Source organism: Spinacia oleracea, chromosome 1, assembly GCF_020520425.1.
Source record: "Spinacia oleracea cultivar Varoflay chromosome 1, BTI_SOV_V1, whole genome shotgun sequence".
NCBI classification, from domain to species: domain Eukaryota; kingdom Viridiplantae; phylum Streptophyta; class Magnoliopsida; order Caryophyllales; family Amaranthaceae; genus Spinacia; species Spinacia oleracea.
Window position 1 is genome coordinate 16801743 of NC_079487.1, and position 23525 is coordinate 16825267.

General features: G+C 39.6%; 1 protein-coding gene across 1 annotated transcript; it reads left to right on the forward strand.

Moving 5' to 3' along the window:
- The first annotated feature begins 1109 nt into the window (after positions 1 to 1109).
- Positions 1110 to 2315, forward strand: LOC130462956 (uncharacterized). The gene has a single exon (XM_056831954.1). It carries the CDS (start codon positions 1110 to 1112, stop codon positions 2313 to 2315), a length of 1206 nt encoding a protein of 401 aa, XP_056687932.1.
- The last annotated feature ends 21210 nt before the right edge of the window (positions 2316 to 23525 follow it).

Genomic DNA, 23525 nt, shown 5'->3' on the forward strand with positions numbered 1-23525 from the left:
AAGTTGGTTAACCGCTATCTGAGATAGCGGTTTGCTCTTTAATGAACCGCCATCTCAGATGGCGGTTTACCCTTTACCCTCAACACATGACCTCAGTGAGCAAATTCAAAATATCAAAATCCAAAAAAAAACCCCCCCGTCCGTTTCTCTGGTTCTCTCTCTTCTCCGTCGTTCCTGATCTCCTGCTGCCCGCAAACCATCGGTCGGCTGCCCGTTCTGCCGGCCGCCGTGCTTCTTCCTCACCCTTACTCCGGCCGTCAAGCTTCTTCCTCACCCTTCCCAGTCGCTCCTCTGTTTCGGGGATTGTTCCCCTGCGTTCTGCCGGCCGTCGGACTTATTACTCACCACCACCTGCCGTCGAGCTTCGTCCTCACCCACTACAGCCGTCGAGATTCATCCTCACCCACCACCGGTCGTCGGTGCTTCTACCTCAGGTAAGCCCTAATTTGATTATTTTTTTTTGAATTAGTATATTTGAAGTTAATTATTAATTCATTAAAAATCGTTCTTATGTTTAGGTTTGTTTGATGATGTTATTATGAAGATTTTGCTTAGGTTTGTTTAATGGATTTATGATCATGATTAACATGAATTACAATTTTTTTTTATTGTTAATGTAATTCTAACCGCTAATTGAGATAGCGATGTTATTAATCATATTATTTAAATATGATTATCCTTTGATTTTTATTTTTTAGTCCACATTTTTTCCAAGTTCACATTTGGTTGGTGCACATAGCTTCTAGTTAGGTTGTGTCTCAAATTGTTTTGTATAGAATGCATTGGATTTTGATGTTTGGCTACTGTATGAAGTTGCTTTTGATGGCTGGATCAAAAAGCTAGTGTTCTTTGATAAATGTTTATCGCTTACAAGTATGATATTTGATTCTTGTTTATCTCTTACAAGTATGATCTTTGATTCTTGTTTAGCTCTTGAGTTTTTCAATTGTTTTTAGCTATTATTTTAAAATAATTATATGTTTTTTGTTTAGAATATGGAGTTTCCAGACTATCCTATTTATTGTCATTGGGGAGGGGATATTTTGCAAAGTAGCGGTGATGTTACATAAAAAGGTGGAGAGCGAAAATTTGGGTTTGTCAATTTTCAAATGAGTTATGATGAGGTTTTGAGTAAGGTTTATGATCTTATGAGATGTGACTCGAGATATGTGGAGTTGAAGCTACTAACGAGGTATCCAATGATGTCCGGTTCATATGAAGCCATACCGTTGGATGATGACAATTCTTTAAAAGCAATGTTGATTGCCATGTCTCAAACACAATCAACCACAATGCAATTGTTCATCGAGCAACTTCCAAAGCAACCCGAAACTTTATCTCACTTGGAATCCTTTCATGAAATGGATTCATGGGCGAGTCAATTTCCCTACTTGCCCTTGACAAATCAAAGTGGGTTAACGGGTTCATTCACAAGAATGCTTACTGATGAACAATATGCTAGTGAACACATTTCAGAGCTCACTTCTCCAACTCAAACACCACATGTAGAAGCTACAAATGGTGATCCATCTATGATGGTTTTCGATTCTCTAGATCAAATATGTGTTGATTATTTTGGAGATGAAGCGGTTGGGGTGGATAGTGATGTTGATGAAGATGAAGATACACAGGATGCTAATGACAAAGCTATAAGAGAAAGCGCTCCATCTCAAATTTTCAATGATGTAGCAGAGTTGGATCCGATTTTGCTTGATTCTTGGCGTACTTGGTCCAACAACCACTCTTTTGATGGTGAATTTGCTATTGGGCAAGAGTTTAATTCTTTGGCGCAATTCAAAGACATAGTCAAAGCTTATTCCATAGCTAAAAATCATTCATTTAAGGTGTTGGAGAGTGAGCCCACAAAATACGTAGTGGAGTGTAAAAGAAAGAGTTCATGCAATTGCTTATGGAGGTTACGTGCAATCAAGAATCCTTGTCTTGCGTCATTCAGAATTGTGAGGTATAATGGCCCCCATGCAAGTAATTGTTTGGGTGACATAAACATAATCGATCATCCTCTTCTCTCCTCTGATTTTGTATGCAATGAGATAAAAGCTCTTATTCGTGCCGATCCTTCTTTGAAAATCCGTGTTATTGTGCAAGCGGTGAAAGACAAGTTTAAGTATACCATCACTTACAAGAGAGCTTGGTCAGCGAAACAAAAGGCTATTGCAAGAATTTTTGGTGATTGGGAGCAATCTTACGAAGAGTTGCCTAGGTACATGCAAGCATTGAAAGAGTCTAATCCAGGAACCGTCGTGGAATGGTGTACCTTGGCTTCTAATGAAGATCCTTCCTTTCACATTTTTTGAGAGTGTTTTGGGCATTCAAGCCTTCCATCGATGGTTTTAAGCACTGTCGACTAGAGCTGTCAAAACGGTTACTCGAGTCGGGTCCGGGTCTGGTCATCTCGGGTCACGGGTCATGATCTGGTCGGGTCGTGTCGGGTCATTTTATTACCGGGTGCAGGTCGGGTTCAGGTCGGGTTCGGTCAGGTTGAAAATTTGTAGGGTCATGTCGGGTTATTTTTGCATTTCGGTATAAGTCGGGTTCAGTTCGGGTTCGGGTCGGGTCTTTTTCTAGTCGGGTAAAATTACGGGTTCGGGTCTTAACGAGTCGGGTCAAGTTAGGATCGAAAAATTACCGGTCTGTTAATATTCAGGTCGGGTTTACTATCGAACACGGGTTAAGACCGGGTACGATAGGTCGATAGTTATCAGGAGTAATTAACTTTTATAAATTTGGTTAAATTTGGTTTAAAGCTTTTCACTTGTTCTAGATAAGGTAATTATTAAAAAAAAATTAACTTGATTTAAGTTATTATTTAGTTAGGTCAATGGCAAATCGGGTTGTCAACAGGTCGCTTAAATTCAGATAACGGCTTGTCAGGAATTGAGTCAATAACAGGTTTTATCGGGTTATAATTGGTTTCCGGTTGACATCGGGTCGGGTGTTGAATCGGGTTCGGTTATTTTTCGGTCGGGTAAGCTGACTTAGTTTTGTTATCGGTTATATTTCGGTCGGGTGTCAGGTTCGGGTCCGGGTCATGCATTAACGGGTCGAAATCGGTCGTCGGTTTTAACGTGTTGGATACGGTCGAGTTACGGGTTTTCTATTTTAACAAATTTCGGATCTCGGTTCGGGTCCGGGTCCTGAAAAAAACAGGTCGGTTCAGGTCGGTTTTTCGGGTCGGGTCAATTTTTGACAGCTCTACTGTCGACCCCTAATCACCATAGATGGAACTGATTTGTATGGTAAGTACAAGGGCACGTTACTCATAGCCATGGGTACAGATGCGAATTCTCAATTGTTCCCTCTTGCTTTTGCTATTGTTGAAAGTGAAAATGGTGAGAGTTGGAAATGGTTCATGAAATGCATTCGGCATTTAGTTACTCAGAGGGAAGGTCTGTGTGTCATTTCTGATAGACATGCAGGGATTTTGCAAACAATGAATGAGGTCAATAGTGGGTGGGAGGATCCGCGTGCCCACCATCGATTTTGTACTCGTCACCTTGCCTCTAATGTCAACACTCAGTTCAAGAATGCTTATGTAAAGAACCTTTTCGGAAAAGCCGCAGATGCTCGTCAAAGAAAGAAGTTTGATTACTACTTGGGAAGAATTGGTGAAGTGAATGTTGAAGCTCGTCAGTACTTGATGGATATTTCTTCTCATCGGTGGTCGATCCACCATGATGGTGGTTTTAGATATGGCGTGAAAACCACAAACATGTTCGAAGCTTTTTGATGTGGCCTAAAACAAACGCCACCTAAGCTAAATCGTAAAGGCCCAATAAGAAAGCCTAAAAGGCCTCCCAGAAGGTCTTTAGGCCCTCTTACTCAGAAGGGACCCATCTCCACTAATTACAAGAAACCCAAGACACTTAATAAGCCCGCCAGGCTCAAATCAATCCCCCAGTATTTACGCAAGACACGTGTCTAGATCTCAAGAAACTATCCAATTAATGCAGGACCAGCTCCCAAAAAACCCTAGCACTATAAATAGGGCTCAGATCCCAAGGAAAGAGAACAATCAATTCATTCCCACCAACTTGGCATTAACTTTGCTCTTCCCTCTCTCTATAAATTATTTCTCTCTCTAGCTTATACTTACTTAAGCATCGGAGGGAATATTCCTACGGGAATATTCTTGTTTTGCAGGTTGCCAGAAGTTCGTGCCAGGTCATACTTGATACCTCCGAGGAACGCGTGACACGTCATCACCGTAAAAGATCCCACAACATTTGGCGCCGTCTGTGGGGAGGTATAGTATCATGGCCGAACTACACTCTGACAGAGAGTACACTGGTGAGGGAGAAGAGAGGCGGCCTCTCGAAAGGAGCCAACGACACATGGAAGAAGCCAATCGAATCGCAAATGCAGGAAACACAACACGTCGGGTGCAGGAGGCTGAGGTGGTTGTAGAAGAAGATGAAGGAAATAATGCCCTTGGTCCAAGTATGCATTCTATGATAAGTCTAATAAATGCGGTTCAGTATTAATTAACAAGTTAATAATTCAGTGAGATCAAGTGAGCTGAATGCCTAGCTAGAGGCCGCTTCAGTTCAAGTGGAATTAATGATATTAATCCACAGCTTACTCTTGACTGAACCCGTAGGGTCACACAAATAGTACGTAAACGGATTAAGTATTTAATGGCATTAAATACTCCATCGATGGATATTCGGAATCGACGGATCTTGGTTTCAGTGGGAGCTGAGATCGTCACAGGCAAGAAATGAATACTCCGGAAACGATGATATTGCCGGAAACGGAAATATGGATCGTATCGGAAATATAAATATTATCCAAGTCGTAGATGTTGCCGGAAACGGAAACATGGTACGTATCGGAAAATATTATCGGAAATGGAAATATTGCCAGAATCGGAAATATTGCCGGAAACGGAAATATTGTCAGAATCGGAAATATTATCGGAATCGGAAAATAATTCCGGAAACGGAAATATTAAATATTTGTTCGAAACGGAAATTAATTCCGGAATCGGAAATGTTAAATATTGTTCGTATCGGAAATGAATTCCGGAATCGGAAATTTAATCGGAAGCGTATCGTACGAATAAGCATCGGACGAGGCTGCCGGACGAGGGCCCAGCTCGAAGCCAGGCCATCGCCCAGCAAGCCAAACGCGCGCCACAAGCCCAGCCAAGGCAGCGCCCAGGCCTACCGCAAGGCAGGCCCAGCGCGCGCCAAGGCCGCGGCTGCGTGGGCCTCGCTGCGTGGGCTGCTGCTCGCACGCACGCGCATGGGCGGCCCATCGTGGCTGCCGTGTGTGTGTGTGTGAGTTTGTGTTCATGCACGATTCCTAAAACGTGCAGAGTTCGGTTAATGATTAAATTCCTAATTCTATTTGATAAATTAATTAATTAGAGTTCTTGTAGGATTCTAAGTTTAATTAATTCGTATCCTAATAGGATTCCAATTCTCTTTCCATACCCCTATAAATATGTGGCCTGGGTTCACAATTTATAACGAGTTTTAAAGTATTCAAAGTGAGTTTTTGAGAGAAAAATTCAGTCACACATCTTGCTCAAAAGTGCCGAAAATTCTAGTATCTTAAGGGCGATTCTAGTTGGTCAATCTTAAGGCGGATCCGGACGTGCTGTGGACTATCTACGGAGGGACGACACTTGGAGTCCTAAAGACTTGTTCTTGCTCGGTTCGGGCGCAGCTAGGGAGGGCACGCAACAAAGAGTATGCATCTGAATTATGCTATATGATTATGTGTAAATAATATGTATTCCTGGGTTAATGGTTGTTTCCGCATGATTTATGTAATATCATATGTATCATAACCTAACAGAAGAACCAATGACAGAGGTGTCTCCGCCAGGCGGCCACCTAAGCCCCAGCGTCCGAGACGCCGTGCTAGATGAGAATCTAGACTTGCCGGTCTCGGTGGGATCTTTACGCGAGATCTTAGCAGGATTCCAACATCAAATGAATCAAACTTTTCGACAACAGATGAGCACCACATTGCAAGATGAAATTCGGAAAAATATGCTAATCTACAGCGCTGAGAGGACGGATCCACAGAGACCCCTCAGCCTAGGCGTCAATCGGATAAGCAGAATGCCACTCAGATCCAAGTATGGAGAGCTGGAGAAGGTTCTCATCCACAAGCTAGCAGGGGAGTCAGCCCTGTGCCTGAGCGCTCGAGAAACGGCCGCGACCCCCCTACCTTCTTACCTCGAAGGGAACCGGTCATACGACCACCGTCTAGGGGAAGCCCACCAGCCGTCTTCCGGCCTACCTCAAGGCGTCAAGAACATTATGAAGCTGAATCTGAACTATCAGACACTGGGTCCACCCCTGTGATGGAAGATCCTCCATTTTACCCCTCTACACGAGGACAGACCCAGATGACGCCCAACAGAGTAAGCATGCGCCCCCGCCTGCTATCCAACCGCTGTGAACCAACTTATCATATCCAGCAAGGGTTTAATAATCTGACGCTAAGGCACATGAGTACCCCCTTCTCCGAAGAGATCATGAACGCCCCAAAGGAACCCAAGGTAAAAACTCCTACCATTGAAGCCTATGATGGGACCACCGATCCTGATATGCACCTAGTCGCATACCGCCATCACATGTATGTTCAAGGAACCAATGAAGCCATTGGTGAAAATACTTCCCAGCCACTCTCAAAGGAGTGGCATCTAAGTGGTTTGAACGGCTGCTCCCAGGGTCAATTGCCTCTTTCAACGAACTACAAACTTTGTTCTCCACAAGGTTCATGGCACACAAGGAAGAAAGGAAAACAAGCATACATTTGGGACGGATCCAACAAGGGAAAGATGAATCCCTAAGAAGCTATGTGAAACGCTTCAATCTAGAAGCCGGACAGATCCCAGACTTGCCCGATGGCGTCTCCTTTGATAATTTTATCAGAGGATTGAAGAAGGGATCCTTTAAGTTTGATCTGGTCAAGAAAAGCGTGAGGACTATGGCCGAAGTCTTGGACGAGGCCGAAGCATTTATCCATGCAACAGAAATATGCAACGCGTCAAAGGAAGGAAGGATTGGAGAAACAACAAACTCCTCCAGAAAAAAAGATAAAGTAGACCGAAAAGCCCCACGAGTAAATGGCACATGGGCCCTCTCAAAAGAGCATGATACCAACTCTCCTGGGCACAAGAGGGAACGTCCGCAGGAAAGGGAATATTTTGAATATAACACAGACCTCCTCACAATACTAAAAGACGTCGGAACAAGGTTTGACCTTGAACGGCCTTTCCCCATGAAATCTCCTTCTGAGAGTCGAGATCCCAAGTTATATTGCCAGTTCCATGAAGACATAGGACATGAAACTAAGAATTGTAGAAGCTTGAAAAGGGCTTTAGACGGCCTAGCCTCCAAAGGACACCTCAAGAACTACTTACAGAAGAATGCTCATGGCTTTGGAAAAAACCAATACAAAAAGAACAAGTCACCTGCCTCACCTACGAGGGACAGCCCAGCGACGGAGGGTTTGTAGCCGTCATATCTGGAGGACCAGCCGCTGGAGGACCCACCATGAGGGGCAGAAAGATTATGCTCGCCGCCTAGGACAAGTAATGCTGTCGGCAAAATCACCTATGGATCCATTCCCACGGATAGAGATATGTGAGTCAGATGGTGGACGAATAGTCACTCCGCATGATGATCCTCTTTTGGTCGAATTCAAGATATCTAACATGAGAGTCAAACGCATTCTAATAGACACGGGAAGCTCGTCCGACATAATGAGTCTAGAATGCCTCAATCGCCTAGCGCATGACCCCAAAACCATCGAAAGTATTCACTATCCCATCATTGGCTTCGGAGGGAGCATTATTCACCCTGTGGGCGTCATCACTCTGCCGGTTCAAATTGGGGATAGGAAAAATGGACGAAGGATGGAGGTGGACTTCCTGATTGTTAAGGACTTGACTGCATACAATGTCATCTTGGGACGACCCACCTTGAACAAGATTAAAGCTGTAGTCGTCACCCATCTGATGCTTTTGAAGTTTGTGTGCAATGATGGAGTGATAGGCACCATACATGGAGATCAACAACAGGCTAGGGACTGTTATCTGACGACCCTCAACCCATCAGCATGGAAGCAAGATTCTGCCGAAGTCAGAGGCAAAAGAAAGCATGAAGACGAACTGCAAGCCGCCAAGGAGAGAAAACCCGCCCAAACAGAAACGGTCAAGATTGAAGAAAGTGGCTAAAAATAGAATATCATTAGGTTAACTATTGTACCTAGAGCCTACAAAACGGCCTAGCTATTGTACTAGAGCCCACAAAACGACCTGTAAATGCCCGCCTAAGACGCGGTGAATTTAGCTTGCAATTTAGTAAATGCATATTTTCTTATCTGACAAATACAAGTCTCAGCTAAACCCTTTATAAACACTAAGGTGTGGAGAAACCCACAAGAAAACAATCTCTAAATGGTGGCGTCAATATTTACTAAATAAACGACGGCCCTAAAAATACCCTGTGCTAATAAACACAAAAGACTCAGATATCCAACATGACGCCTCCTCCTTGGAAGGCGTCCAAAAAAAAAAGAGAAAAGACTCAACAAGAGCAGACATTCAACATGAGGCCTCCTCCTTGGAAGGTGTCTAAAAAGACTAATCGATTGACGGCCTGAGAAGTGGCCTAGATTAGCGCCTCAAATTAGGCTGATCACCTAAAACACTGAGGTTCCCGTCCATCAAATGGACCCATAAAGAATTCCTAAGAAATCAGTAACGAACTGAAATGGAATTAAAATAAAATAAGTGCACGAAGGCACAAAATGTTTATATGCGCTCATGGCGCAAACAAACCAACACAAATAAATGCCAAAAGGCATCAAAGTTATTACAAACGCCCACGGCGTCATTCAAACCAACTACATAAAAGGCTGCTCAAGGATGAGGGGTGGTTGAACTCCCGTCCTGGACGTCTTGGCCTTCAGGGGAGTTCACTTCTTCCTCCTCCATGTCCTCCTCCCCGTCGCTAACAAACTCAGGGGGATCTAAGCCTAGGCGTCTAGCCGTCAAAACAGCCATTTGGTAGGAGATACGACGTTTGAACCAGGAAAAGTCCTTCCATCCATAGACTGATCCCACGCCCTTTGGGCACTCTCCAAAATGGACTCTTCGCCTAATTTGAAAGAGCTCGCTGCCTCTTTGCGCACGGCTTCAATCTCCCCCTGCATAGCCTTGAGCTGACCCTCCAGGACGTTCACCTTGGATGAGAAATTGGTCACCCGCTCCGAGACGACGGAGTACTCCTTTCTCAGCACGGTCAGCCTCTCCTCATGCTCCAGCAATTTCTGTTCATAATTCTGGGCGTCCTCCTCAGCCTTCTTCAGAGCGTCCGTTTCGGATTTAATCTTCTTGTCCGCGTCCAAGTTGATCAATCTGGCCGTCTTCTCAGCATACTTCTCATGATTCTCAATCTGGTCCTTGTGCTTGAGCATCTCATTATGCATATCGTAGCGGTAGTTCCTACTCTCGGCACAACGGATGAAGAGCTGCCGAAAACAAAATAGAGTTAGCAAAAAAAAAAATTAATAATAATAATAATAAAAGAGAAAAAAGACCAGGAATAAGTGTCTCACATCAAGTACGAGGGACTGAATGGACCAAAAGAATCCCAAGTCAATCCCGGGAAGTGACCTCACATACTCCTCAGGAATGGCCGCATACACGTCCGAAAGGATCTTATCCTTCGCCTCTGAGCTAAAACCGTCAGAAGGGGGGATGCTCGCCACCTCAGCACGCCGCATCCGTTTGAACATATCAACTAAACCAAACGTCAAGATATCAAACACCATGCAAATAGCGAGTTGTCATGACAGATTAAAAGTATAGAAACACTAACCAATCGACGAAGCTGGAGGAGGCATGGAGGCATTATCAGTAGAAGGAGCGTCAGCCTCCTTGCCTTTACCCTTGTCCTCCTTGGACGAGGTGGTGGCTTCAGCAGCCTCAGCCTGGTCGGCCGCTATTGCGTCAGCAGCCGCTCTGGCAGCGGAATCCCCTTCGATGTCCACCTGAGGAGAGACTTCCTTATGCTCAGACGAAGGAATGGACGCCTGGTTAAGGAGAACCTCTCCCCCAGCCAGAGGAGCAGATGGTTTTGACACCGACGGCTTTGCTGCATCGGCCGTACCCATCTTCTTAAAGAAGGGTCGCTTTGGCTTAGGAGCCACCGTTGAAGATGCAGGACGCTTCTTCGTAGCTGAAGAAGTGGGCTCCTAAAAAATGTAAAAAGTCAACGACCAAGTCGAAATCTGAAAGGAATACAGAGGCATATTAAAAGCACAAAAAATACCTTGGCGACGTCACCAGAGGCACCCTCGTCGGACTTCTTGGAGGAGTCCTTCTTCTTGGCCTCCACGGCCTTGAGAATGTCCTCAGTATATACCCTGGACAGCCAAGCGGGTACGTCCACTACGCCCTTGTCCTCGGAGGATAAACGATCCATGGCAGAATCTACAAGACCAAGGGTTAGTAGAAGAAAAAAATAAAAAACGATGTTGAGTGAAAGTCTATGGAAAACTACCTCTATTTAAAAAGGAACAAAGACCGACGGCCGAAAGAAAGACTATGTTGGTAAACTGGCCTACATGGGGAAGCCAAGCATTAGGCACCCAGGCATGGCTCTTTTATGAAAGCCGATACATCTCGGCCTGAAACAAGGGCTTTATGAGTCCCCAATCCCTTGACGAAAGGCGGGGGAAGGCGTCGTCTCTAGATAAATAACGGGGCCGACGGTTCCACCTAGAAAGACGCCTTGAAAGAGAGAGGTCTTCCATTCGAACAACAGACCACTTCTTCCTCCACCAGACCCAGCTAGAGGTCTTACCCACCACCATCTTATATCCCCGACGGCTGTAAAGGGTGAACCATCCCTGAGGAGAACGAGAGGAAGGGGCAATAACTACAAGACGAAGGAAAGCAGGAAAGGAAGGGGTGATGCCGCTCAAAGCACATTTGGCAATAAATCCAAAAACGTTTGTCCAAGAGTTAGGCGTCAATTGAGCAAGGCCAATATCATACCCCTCCAAGACGTCCATCACAAAGGGATGTAAAGGAAATCTAAGACCCAATCTAAAGGCAGCAGTATAGACAGCAACCTCTCACTGAGAGAGTTGGTCCACAGAATCATGGGGTCGAGGGCTCCTAAGACTAAAACCTGGGGGCAGAAGCAGAAAACGCTCAAAGTCACGTCCCTGCTCCCTCAGATACCTCAGCCATTTCATGCTGGGAAAGATGTCAAAAGGAAACAAATTGACGTCCTCCTTCCCCCGGACCATAGGAGGAAGATTTTTTGCAAACTCCTCGTCCGAAGAACTAGAGCAGTCATCTTCAAAATCCTCGCGCGGAACGCGAGGACGGCAAGCCACGTTTTTCCTTCTCCTAGAAGAATGTGCCGTTCCTACGGCCCCGTCTCCTGTATTACGAGAGGAGCGGACTCCACTCCTATCTCCTTGGGACGGGTTCGAAAAAGGAACCCTATCGTCCCCCTCTCGCGGTGCAGCCCATGCACGCACGTTGGTTGTTTGCCTAATTCGAGCCATGCCGTCCTGCATAAGGAACAGTGTAATCCCCCGTAAATTTAAAAATTTTATTAATATATTTTAACGTATATTATTTATATTTAAATAGAATTTATGAATTTTAAGTAATAAATATATAATTAACGTATATTTATTTTATTTTAAGTACGTTCTAAATATTTAACGATTTTTGAATTTTATTATATATTTAATGTATATTTAATTTTATTTAAATATATTCTAAATATTTTAACGGTTTGTGCAATCAAGAATAATTTTAGAATTTTATGTTGAAAAGAATTTGAATTAGGAAAATTCGTTGAATTCGGAAAAACAATCCTATTCGATTTTGACTCAAACACTTAAACCCAAATTCTAATGCTAGCCCAATTAGTAAAGCCCACAATAAATAAAACCAAAGAAAATTACCCAAAACCCTTCTCCTTCACTTTCACGTGAAACCCAAAAAAAATAAGAAAATAAGAAAACCAAACTCTCAAACTCTCTCCCTTTCACGTGAATTACTCAAGCCCTCCTCTCCCTTTTCTTTTTCACGTAAATCAAACCCTCATCCATCACACTGCAGTTTCCTCTCCTCCCTTCACGTCCGCCGCTTCTGCCAGCCGCCACAGCCACCGGCGACCCTAATGTCGGTAACCCCTTTCTCCTTCTTCGTTCTCCTTCTCTTTTGGTTTCAGTTCTCTTCTTCCCCTTAATCTTTGTTGTTGTTCAGCCACATCTAACCACCACGAGCTTTCCTCGCCGCCAGCACAACCGCCGCGAAACAAGTCGTCGCTTCACCGCCGTCGCCGCTGTACGGTAGTCCCTTCCTTCTCTCTTTGTTCTCTTTTGTTTTCTTTTCGGTCTCTTTCTTCCTTCTTACTTTCGGTCTTTCTTCCCCTTAAGCGTTGCTCTTTTGTTCGACAGCAACCACCTTCGTCCAGCCGCCGTTCCGCCACTGCCGCACCCCTGTGCCGCCTCTCAGCCACGCCTTGGTCGCCGGCAGTTCCTTCTTTCCTTTCTCTTTGGTTAATTCTTGATCTTTTTATTTAATTAATGTATTTTTATGTTTTAATAATTTAATTAATATTTTCATAATACAAATTATTAGTTTTGATAATTTACATTTGGAATTCATATTATATGTTAGTATAACAAATTTAACTATTTTCAGATTTCACAAATTGATTGAAACGGAGATTTTGAATTAATTGAAGCGGGAATTTTAAGTTTTAATGGTTTTAAATTATAGTAAGAATGATTAGGAATGATTAAAACTATTATTTTTATACTCTAAGCATGTTAATTTGGTCTTGGCAAAGTTTTAAACGAGTTTATATTGTTGAAAATTTAAAGTATGATGTTTGCGAAAAGTTTTCAAAGAATTTCAATCATTGATTTAATAATTATTATGCTAGGAAATCAAATACTGGAGTTTTGATATTAGGAAAGGTTCTAAATATGTTTAGGATGTGTTTAGAGTACGTTAGTGTTGCTGTAAATTATTAGGAATTGATTTGGGTACATTCCTTGATTATTTTAGGCGGAGAATTCTTTGTGGGCGACTTTTGAATTCGTTAAAGTGGCCTATCAGTTTGTTTACACAAGGTACGTACATACCTGTGTGCTTGGATGTGCGTTGTATTGAGAATATGATGAATATATTTATCAACTTGTTTATGTTGGAGTTTCATGTTCAATGTCGTTGAATTAATGCGTTGAGCATAGAACTTTATTTATAAGAATTGAATCATGTTAGCATGGAATATTGATGCAAGCATGTTGGTTTTGGGGAACTTTATAGTATTTAATATTGGTTTAGATCTTTATTGATCGTTGTTCCTCTTTAGATTTTCACTACTTTATAAGGGCCGAGGACCTTGTTTGGTAGTTGAACCTTATACCTAATAAAGGTTTTTAAATATGGATAAAGAGAGGATTAAAATAGTTGGAATTGGCTCTTGGTTGAACGTTGTGATCACTTGTTTAATTCAAAGATAAAAGAAGTTGTGTTTACTTGTTGAATATAATATTTATGTTTGATGAGTCATAACCAAGTATTAAAAGTTAAGTCATGTAAAGTGAAAATGAGTAGCAATAGCTTTAGACTGTGCACGTCTAAAGTGACGGACAATCAGGATTTGGGGTCATGGGTAGCCTATGGCTTTTTCTGGGGCCGGATTGATCACCGGTTCTATTTTTATTTAAAAGTCCCTCGATATCACAGGTCATTGGGGTTTACGGAGTCGCGCCCGTACCTCGTCTTCCTTTGTGAAGAAGAAGAAGTTTCTAGTAGCAACTCGGTCCATTGACTATTTCAATTAAAATAATGTTATTGTTATAAAAGTCTAGTCCAGTCTAGCCTAGCCTAGTCAAGTGTGGTATTCAAATTAATATGTGTTGTTTGCCCTTACTTATGTTTCATTAGCATCATGTTAGGATTGTTCGTTTAATAGAATCATGTTAGGATTATTATTGATTTAGTATGTAGTACTCAGCTTTGCTGATTACGTGCTTTTGCTTGTGCATGTTGATCATGGCTATGCCTTATTGATCCTGTGATGACCCAATCTTTGGTGAGCAGTCTCTAAGGATCAATAAGCATTGTCCATCTGCAGGTTTGAAGATGTTGCATCATTGGGATCGGGAATAGAGAGCTTGTATTTAGTTTTGATTTGCTAAGTTGACTTGGGTTTGTTTAATTGGACTTTAAACTTGTTAGTTGATCTTATTTTCGTTGATTGGTTTTGGGATTAACTATGTAATCGATTATTTATAAACCTGAAGTTAGTTTTATGTTTTCCGCTGCAAAATTCTGAATAAGCCGTTACGTTTTCACATGGGCGATAATGCCTTGATAATTCTCTACGTTTTATATTAAAAGGTTATTTTAGAAAAGAGAGAATTGTCGGGGTGTTACAAAGTGGTATCTAGAAGCTAAGGTTTTACTTTAATAAATTTTTGGGCGCCTAACTATCTAGTTATTAAAAATAAATTTCTTAAAAATCGAGATTCTACGTATTATAGTGTTCAAAAATTGGTACTTTTTTTTGGGGGGCCGATTTCCTTTTATCTCGTTTGAAAGTATATAATATTTTTTTATTAAAGTTCGAAATCAAATTTTTTATTCGAATTAAAGTGATACTTTTGACATTTTTATTCTTCTTATTACTTATTATTCAAAAATAAATAAATATGAGTACACTTTGTTTTAAAGGAGTTCAAAGTTTTTCTTTAGTTGTTTCAAGAGTTAAAATTCGTTATTTAGGAAATATAAATCTTTTCGAATTAATAAATTTATTCTCGAATTTATTCGCTACGCATTCTCTTAACTTATTTCACTTTATTTATTTTATATTTTTATTTATGTTATTATTCTATACTATAATTTTCTCATATTATTCCAATGCTTTAGTTTATGAGAGATGGGTAGTATAAGAAGGGCATATAAGATAGAATAATCTGTGCATTAGTAGCTAGCCAAGGCTAGCATAAGAAATTGATTGTTATGTACGTGCGTGTGCTAATTGTTTAATGTTACATTTAAATGTGCATAAAGAATTGTTTGCTTCCACCAAACTTATTGCATTATTGAACTTTATCTATGATTTGGTTGGAAAATCGTTAGTGACACATGGAATTGTTTATTTCAGGAATAAAATGTTTCTTTCCAAGTATACTATAATAGGATCCTTCGAGAAACTTGATGTAGAAACCCCTGATATTTATGTGAAGAAAATTGTATTTGGATGTGAATATTATGCTAAAGTTCAAGGGCAACCTATCTTAATGAGAAAGGATATCATAGCAGCCACTATCATTAATTGCTTACCTAACAAATTTCCATAACTAAAACTCAAGGAAAAGTTTAAAGACATGCATTCTGATAATGGAACTCCAAACTTGGCTAAGTATGGGACTTGGGATGGTAGATGGAAATATGATTCAGAAATTCTGACCACCATTATTGAAGCGGCAGAAAGTGGGTTTAGAGACGGTAAAATCGTAGGGAGTCATGTTGGAGATTCAGTTACAGAAGAACCTATGGGAATAAGTGTAAATAATGACCTAGAGGAAAATGATGTAGCTGTGGAGAATGAGAATGTAGGTGTTGAGGCAGAGAATCCTAACCCAGCGGCTCATGAGCCAACCATTGAGATCTCTAGTGATTCGGATGCAGAGCTCGAAAGTGAACAGGAGATGGCAAGTGAGCCTAATCAAGATGAAGACATGGGTGAAGATGCAAACCCTGAGGAAGACCCTGATGAAGACCCTGAAGAAGAGTTCGATGATCTTGAGATCTAAATTTCACTCCGCAAGTTTCAGGAGCCATGGATAGGCAAGAGGCCACAAATATTTTGAAGTCATAAATAGTTAATTAGCCCTTTTATGTTTTAAAGAATAAGTAGCAAAGCTACAACTGTTTAAGGTTTAAGTTTATTGAAGTTTGAAATGTTCTTTATTATTTTCAAGGATGTAATAAACCTCTATGGAGTTAGCAATAAAAGTTAAAGTTTTCAAGGAATTGTTCTTTATTCTATTTTGAGGATTCCATAATACCCCAACCTCTAGGTAGTACGTCGTGGATTAATCTTCCTATTGGTTGCATACTCAGTGTGAATTGTGGATCAATTTAATTGCCACAAAAATATTAAATGATTTGAGTACATAAAGGAAGTGAGGGCCAATCTAGACCCTCATGACCAATATGATTCAAAATGTTATGCCTTATGTGCAGTGTGTAAACGTCTTTCGTGAATTATTGAGGATGATTATTTTTCAATGATTATTGCATCTTGTAGACGATCGTTGCACCTTCGTAAACGATTGTCGTGCCTTCGTAAATGATGTGTATTAATGTGAACATTGTTGGTTGAGGCGATCTTTATGGTCAATTCAAGTATTAAATTGTATGGGATAACGTATAAGTGATGTTTCAAACCTAAAGTAAAGTATACTAATTTCAGGTCGCGTTCTAGAATGGCCAACAACAATGATTTAGCTGCTGCGATTCGCCTCTTGGCGGAAAAGCTAACCCAGGAGAGAACTGAGCGCCCTGATTCTGCAGGGGAAATGTTTGAAAGACTTTCTAAGGTTAAGCCACCGTATTTCAAGGGGCAAGCAGACCCAACCTTCCTAGAAAACTGGATTAGGGAATTTGAGAAACTATTTGAGGCCGTGAGTTGCCCTGGGAATATGAGAGTAAGTCAAGATGTCCTTTATCTGAAAGATGAGGCCGACCTTTGGTGGAAGGAAAATGGAAATAGGCTAAGTGCTGTTGAGGGATTCAATTGGGATTCATTCATAGCTGCCTTGAGGGGGAAGTTTTATCCTCCTTTTATGAGAAAGCAGAAAGCGCAGGAGTTCATCAACCTTAGGGTGGGGAATATGACTATTGTTGAATACTATAGCAAGTTTATAGCTTTATCGAGGTTTGCACCTGAGGTGGTAGCTACTGAGGAGCTAAAGGCTCAAAGGTTCGAGCAAGGGCTGACTGATGAAATTCAACTGGGATTAGGTGGGGAAACTCTTACATCCTTAGACATAGTGTATGGAAGAGCTGCTCATATTTATGGTCTGCAGTTTAGAAGGGACAAGAAAACTGTAATAATTGGGGAAAAGAGAAAAGATTTTAATGCTGGGGGTAACCAAGAAAACTTTAAAAGGAATAAAAACGGAAATGGGAATGGAAATGGAAATTTCCAAGGAGGAAACAATCAGGGGCACCAGAATAACTCGAACCCATCTGAGAGAGTGCATCATTGCAAGATGTGCAGTAACAATCACCCTGGTGAGAACTGCAAAGGAGAATTCGTGACCTGCAACTATTGTCAGAAAAGGGGACATAGGGAGTATGAGTGCTTCACTAAGCACAGAAAGGAACAAAATAGTAATGGAGGTGGAAACCAAGTGAAGTTTAACCAGTCTGGAGGTCAAAATTCAAAGCCTGGAGGGGCATAAAACAATCAAGGGAACTATAATAAGCCTGCAAGTGATAACAACAACCCGAATAAGGCTCCAGGAAAGTTGTACATGATGAATCAGAATGAGGATGAACGATCTGCCGATATAGATTCTGGTGCTTTTCTATTAACTCCGCGCAAGTTAAGCATTATTTAATTCGTGGTGACTTGTTATTTTGTTTCGTCATCTGTTGTGAAAAGTCTAAATTTAGTAGTTTTAGTGAAATAGGAATTTTGAGAATAGAATTCGTCGAAAGAGAATTTTGGTTAGCTATTCCCTGAGGTGAGTTACGAGGGCGTAACTCGTTTTCTTTAAGGGGGGTAGAATGCGATAGAAATTCGCGCTTTTTACTTATTTATGGTATTTTTATGAATTTTATGCTTATTTTTTAGCAACCTTTAAAAGTTGATGCAAAGCAAATAGATTCTCCGCAAAAGAAAAGGTGTTCATGAGTAACACAAACAGCTTTGAGTTGGCAAAATAGTGCACCTAGGTGGCACAAATACTTCTCTAGTAAGAATAAGTTAAAAGCTTTTGGGGAAAATGTTGGAAATTTCGTGTCAAGTTTCGGGACGAAACTTCTTTTAAGAGGGGTACATTGTAATCCCCCGTAAATTTATAATTTTTATTAATATATTTTAACGTATATTATTTATATTTAAATAGAATTTATGAATTTTAAGTAATGAATATATAATTAACGTATATTTATTTTATTTTAAGTATGTTCTACATATTTAACGATTTTTGAACTTTATTATATTTATATATTTAATGTATATTTAAATTCTTTTAAATATATTCCAAATATTTTAACGGTTTGCGCAATCAAGAAAAATTTAGGAAAACTCGTTGAATTCGGAAAAACAATTCTATTCGGTTTTGACTCAAACACTAAAATCCAAATCTTAATCCTAGCCCACATGGGAAAAGCCCAAAATAAAAAAAAAACAAAAAAAAAAACCCATACCCCTCTTTTCTAATTCACGTGAAACCAACCTCACCCAAAACCCCTTCCTTCCTCTCTTTCACGTAAAAAGGAAAACTCAAACCCTCCTCCCTCACTGCCGTTTTTCTCTCCTCCCTCCACGACCTTCGCTGTCCCAGTCGCCGCCACCACTGCCGGACCTCCTCGTCACCGGGTAACCTCCCTTCTTCTTCGTTGTTCCTTCCTTCTTTTTTCTTTCGTAGCTCTCACCATTGCTTCCCTCCTCTTGTTCGATTTCGCGCAGCAACCAGAACCTCGTGGTTCTCCCTCGCCGTCAGCCCAACCTCGACCATCACCGCAGCCTTCGTCGCCGGTATCTTCTTCCTCCTTCTCTCTTTCGTGCTTCTTGCTTTCTTTCTCCCTTTTCGTATTATATCTCCTCCTTAATCGTGCAGCGTCACCTCGCCAACCACCGTGCGCAGCACCAGTGCCGCCGCCCAGTACCGCCGCTGCCGCACTCTGACCGCCGGCCGCTCTTTCTCTCCTTTTTGGTTATTTCTTAAACCCTAAGTTATTTAAAATTTTGATTTAAGTTTATTGATTTTAATTTATGTTTCTTGAATTAAATTATTAATCTTTATAGTTAAATTATAATTTTCGGATTTGATATTGATATTGTAAATTAATTAATTTCAGTTTTGGTTGATTAATATATAAGTTAGGGTTTAATCATGTTTTATTAATTCGAATTATGTTTTCTTGAATTAAAGTTATAGTTTTTATGATTTAAATTATAGATTTCAGATTATACGAATTACATAATAAAGTTACTAATATTCAGATTATATTATATTGATTAAATTAGTGCCCTTAAGTAGTAAAGTGTGACTTTTGAAGTTTTAATGGCTTTAAATCATAATATAACGATTATATACTATTAAAGTTATTATTTTTATGATTTTAAAGATGTCGAATATTTTTTGAGTAAGCTTTTAATTATTTTATATTGCTGGAAATTTTTAAAAAGGAACGTTTGTTGGATTTTATGATAATTAGGGATCGTTAGGGAATTAATCACTATTCTAGAAAGTTAATTAATTAAGTTTCGATATTGGGGAGTGTTCTAAATATGTTTAGGATGTGTTTGGAGTACGTTAGTGTTGCTGTAAATTATTAGGAATTGATTTGGGTACGTTTCTTGATTATTTTAGGCGGAGAATTCTTTGTGGGCGACTTTTGAATTCGTTAAAGTGGCCTATCAGTTTGTTTACACAAGGTACGTACATACCTGTGTGCTTGGATGTGTGTTGTATTGAGAATATGATGAAAATATTTATGAACTTGTTTATGTTGGAATTTCATGTTCAATGTCGTTGAATTAATGCGTTGAGCATAGAACTTTATTTATAAGAATTGAATCATGTTAGCATGGAATATTGATGCAAGCATGTTGGTTTTGTGGAACTTCATATTATTTAATATTGGTTTAGATCTTTATTGATCGTTGTTCCTCTTTAGATTTTCACTACTTTATAAGGGCCGAGGACCTTGTTTGGTAGTTGAACCTTATACCTAATAAAGGTTTTTAAATATGGATAAAGGAAGGATTAAAATAGTTGGAATTGGCTCTTGGTTGAATGTTGTGATCAATGGTTTAATTCAAAGATAAAAGAAGTTGTGTTTACTTGTTGAATATAATATTTATGTTTGATGAGTCATAACCAAGTATTAAAAGTTAAGTCATGTAAAGTGAAAATGAGTAGCAATAGCTTTAGACTGTGCACGTCTAAAGTGACGGACAATCAGGAGTTGGGGTCATGGGTAGCCTATGGCTTTTTCTGGGGCCGGATTGATCATCGGTTCTATTTTTATTTAAAAGTCCCTCGATATCGCAGGTCATTGGGGTTTACGGAGTCGCGCCCGTACCTCGTCTTCCTTAGTGAAGAAGAAGAAGTTTCTAGTAGACAACTCAGTCCATTGACTATTTCAATTAAAATAATGTTAATGATACAAAGGTCTAGTCTAGTCAAATATAGTCTTCAAGTCAATATATCTTGATTATCCTTGCTTATGTTTTATTTAGTACCATGTTAGGATTGTTCGTTTAATAAAATCATGTTAGGATTATTATTGATTTAGTATGTAGTACTCAGCTTTGCTGATTACGTGCTTTGCTTGTGCATGTTGATCATGGCTATGCCTTATTGATCCTGTGATGACCCAATCTTTGGTGAGCAGTCTCTAAGGATCAATAAGCATTGTCCATCTGCAGGTTTGAAGATGTTGCATTATTGGGATCGGGAATAGAGAGCTTGTATTTAGTTTTGATTTGCTAAGTTGACTTGGGTTTGTTAATTGGGACTTTAAACTTGTCGTACTATTTATATTTCCTTATTTTCGTTGGATGATTTTTGGGACTAAACCTGTAATCGATTATTTATAAACCTACAGTTAGTTTTATGTTTTCCGCTGCAAAATTCTGAATAAGCCGTTACATTTTCACACGGGCAATAATGCCTTGATAATTCTCTACGTTTTATATTAAGAGATTATTTTAGAAAAGAGAGAATTGTCGGGGTGTTACACTAAATATGACTTTTCGGAGGTTTTAGTTTTTCGAACCCAAAAGTTTGTAAATTTAAGATGTTAAATTGAATATTTGCGATTCTTGTTGATAAATCTAGAATTTTTTATTGACCTACTGTATATGTTTAACAAATTTGAATGCCTAGACTTGTTAATTATACAACCTAATTTGTAATTATGATTAATTTGTTGAAATTCGAATAATTTAGAATTGATTTGATTTTCATAATTAATTAATAATTTAATTAGGTATCCATGATTAAAAACCACCATAAAAATTGTTAATTTATGTTAAATTTTAAATTTTTATGATCTAGATTTGAATCCATGTTAATCGGAAATTAATTGATTAATAAATTTTCCATTTACGCCCTAAAATTATGAAATTAATATGATTTATTAATTTATCATTAATTTTAAATTAAAAAGATTTAATTTTTATATAATTCACTCATAAAAGTTGCAAGCACAAAGCAAAGGACGCTACGTGTTACCCTTAAGGGGTGTTGTATAGTGCGGGCACGCGACGACGAGCAAGGGAGCTCGTCGCCCGTGCGGTATGAATGCAGCGAGCAACAAGCATGGCGCGCGCGCGAGGCAAAGGTGTTGGTCGTGTGTGCGGTGTGCATGGGCAATGGGCGATGGGACGTGGCACAAGAGGAGGCGCGCGCGGGGGAGAGCGCAAACTGGGTCGCCCAGCGAGCACTGCTCCGCGCACCACGAAGCGCAGCCTCGCCAATGGTCGATTGCTTGCGCTTAGCAAGCGATGCATTCCTTCGGTAGCTGCTACGAAGCGAGCGAGCATGCTGCGCGCAAGCGTGGCTTCCTGCGTGTAGCTGCTGCTGCATTGTGCCATGGCCATGCGAACGGTCGTGCACACGATGGGGATTGGGCGCAAGCCCAAGTGCTCGTCGTGTTACGATTGAGTCGTTTTGAATTTTAATTTGAAATTTTCAGTTCGAAATAATTTTAATTAATTTGAAATTAATAATTTAAATTTTTTTCTTGGATTTTAATTTTGAATATTATAATTATTATAAATTTTAATTTATACTAATTAATTTACTAAAATTAATCCTTGAATTAATTTAAATTCATTTAATTCAACTGAAAAATAAATAAGTGGATTCGATTATAATTTTATATGAGCTTTAAATTTTAATTAAACTTGTATGTTTCCGGTTAGACTAGAAATACATTTTTATGTTTAAAATTAGTAAAGCATATAAAGTTATTGGTTTAAGTGGGAGCCTTTAGTCATAAACTCTTGATTAGGTATACAAATCCTTTAAGGTTAAACAACTTGATTAGAATTAATAAGGACTGAATAATTGGTAGATTATTGGTGCCCTTGATTAATTGCTGCAAATATTTAAGTGATGCATAACGTGTTTTACTAACCAGCTATGTGGGCCATTCATGATAATGAATGGGTGAATGGTATATATTGTATATGTACTGTTTTGCAGGTTATGAAGTGACTAGTATGGCCCAAATAGGATAGAAAATATGGTCTGCGTACCATTAATTTGAATGTAATTGGTCTAATGCACCAAAGTTTGTTTTTCAATTCAAATATGGTCTGCATACCATCAAATAGTTGTAATTAAATTAATGAGGTTCGTAATGCAGAGCAAGCGAAGAAAACGTTATAGCTGATCCTATTTGAAGAAAATGGCGCTTCCCATGGTGAAATTCAAGACGGAGTTTCCAATCCATTTTCAAGACGGACTTTGAAGTTGAAGCTTCATGAAGTCGGGCCATACTAGATCACATTTATCTTATGCATGCTTTAAGTTATTTATTGCTTTTAAATACGTCTTAATTATGCATGAGATTATGGCTTGATTATGTTGCATGATTAAGGATTTTAGTTCACTTAAAATCTAACCAACATAGTAAGAGCCTTAAGTTCCAAACTTAAAAATTGAGTTAAAAGGTGCCATGCCAAAATAACACTTACTTGGATAACCTTTACATCAATCTAGTAATAGTTTTACGCTCGGCGAGGTGTTACTTATTGATCCTAAAGGGGTAAGGTACACAAATAATTGTGAGTACATGTTAGTTTTGGTGAAACTCAACGATATAAGTAAGGAGTCCTTTTATGTCGTGGAAAAATTGATAGGTTTACCTAATAAGTTCTTAGACGTACCTATCAACCAAGAGTAGTTTCTAGACTATTAGCAAAAGGCTTTTGCTTACCTAAAATATTTTAGAATTGAGTCAAAATACATAATGTGCTTAATTCTTCAATGATTTTAGGGTCTTGGAATCATTTTATTCACATCTGCCGGAACAATAAATTTGAATAAAATGCCAATGACTTGTTTAAATTGCATGATTGCTTTAATTTTCAAGTTAATACTCATGATAAATGTTTAGACTTTGCATGCTTCAATGTATGTTTTAATTATTGTTTATAATTAAATATCTTGCACTGCAGTAAATCCTTTTAGAAAGGTAACAGTAAATTTCCTCGATTGGTAGTGAATCCAAG

Excerpts from the sequence above, each read along its gene's own strand:
- LOC130462956 (XM_056831954.1), top strand. The coding sequence starts at position 1,110 with ATGAGTTATGATGAGGTTTTGAGTAAGGTTTATGATCTTATGAGATGT.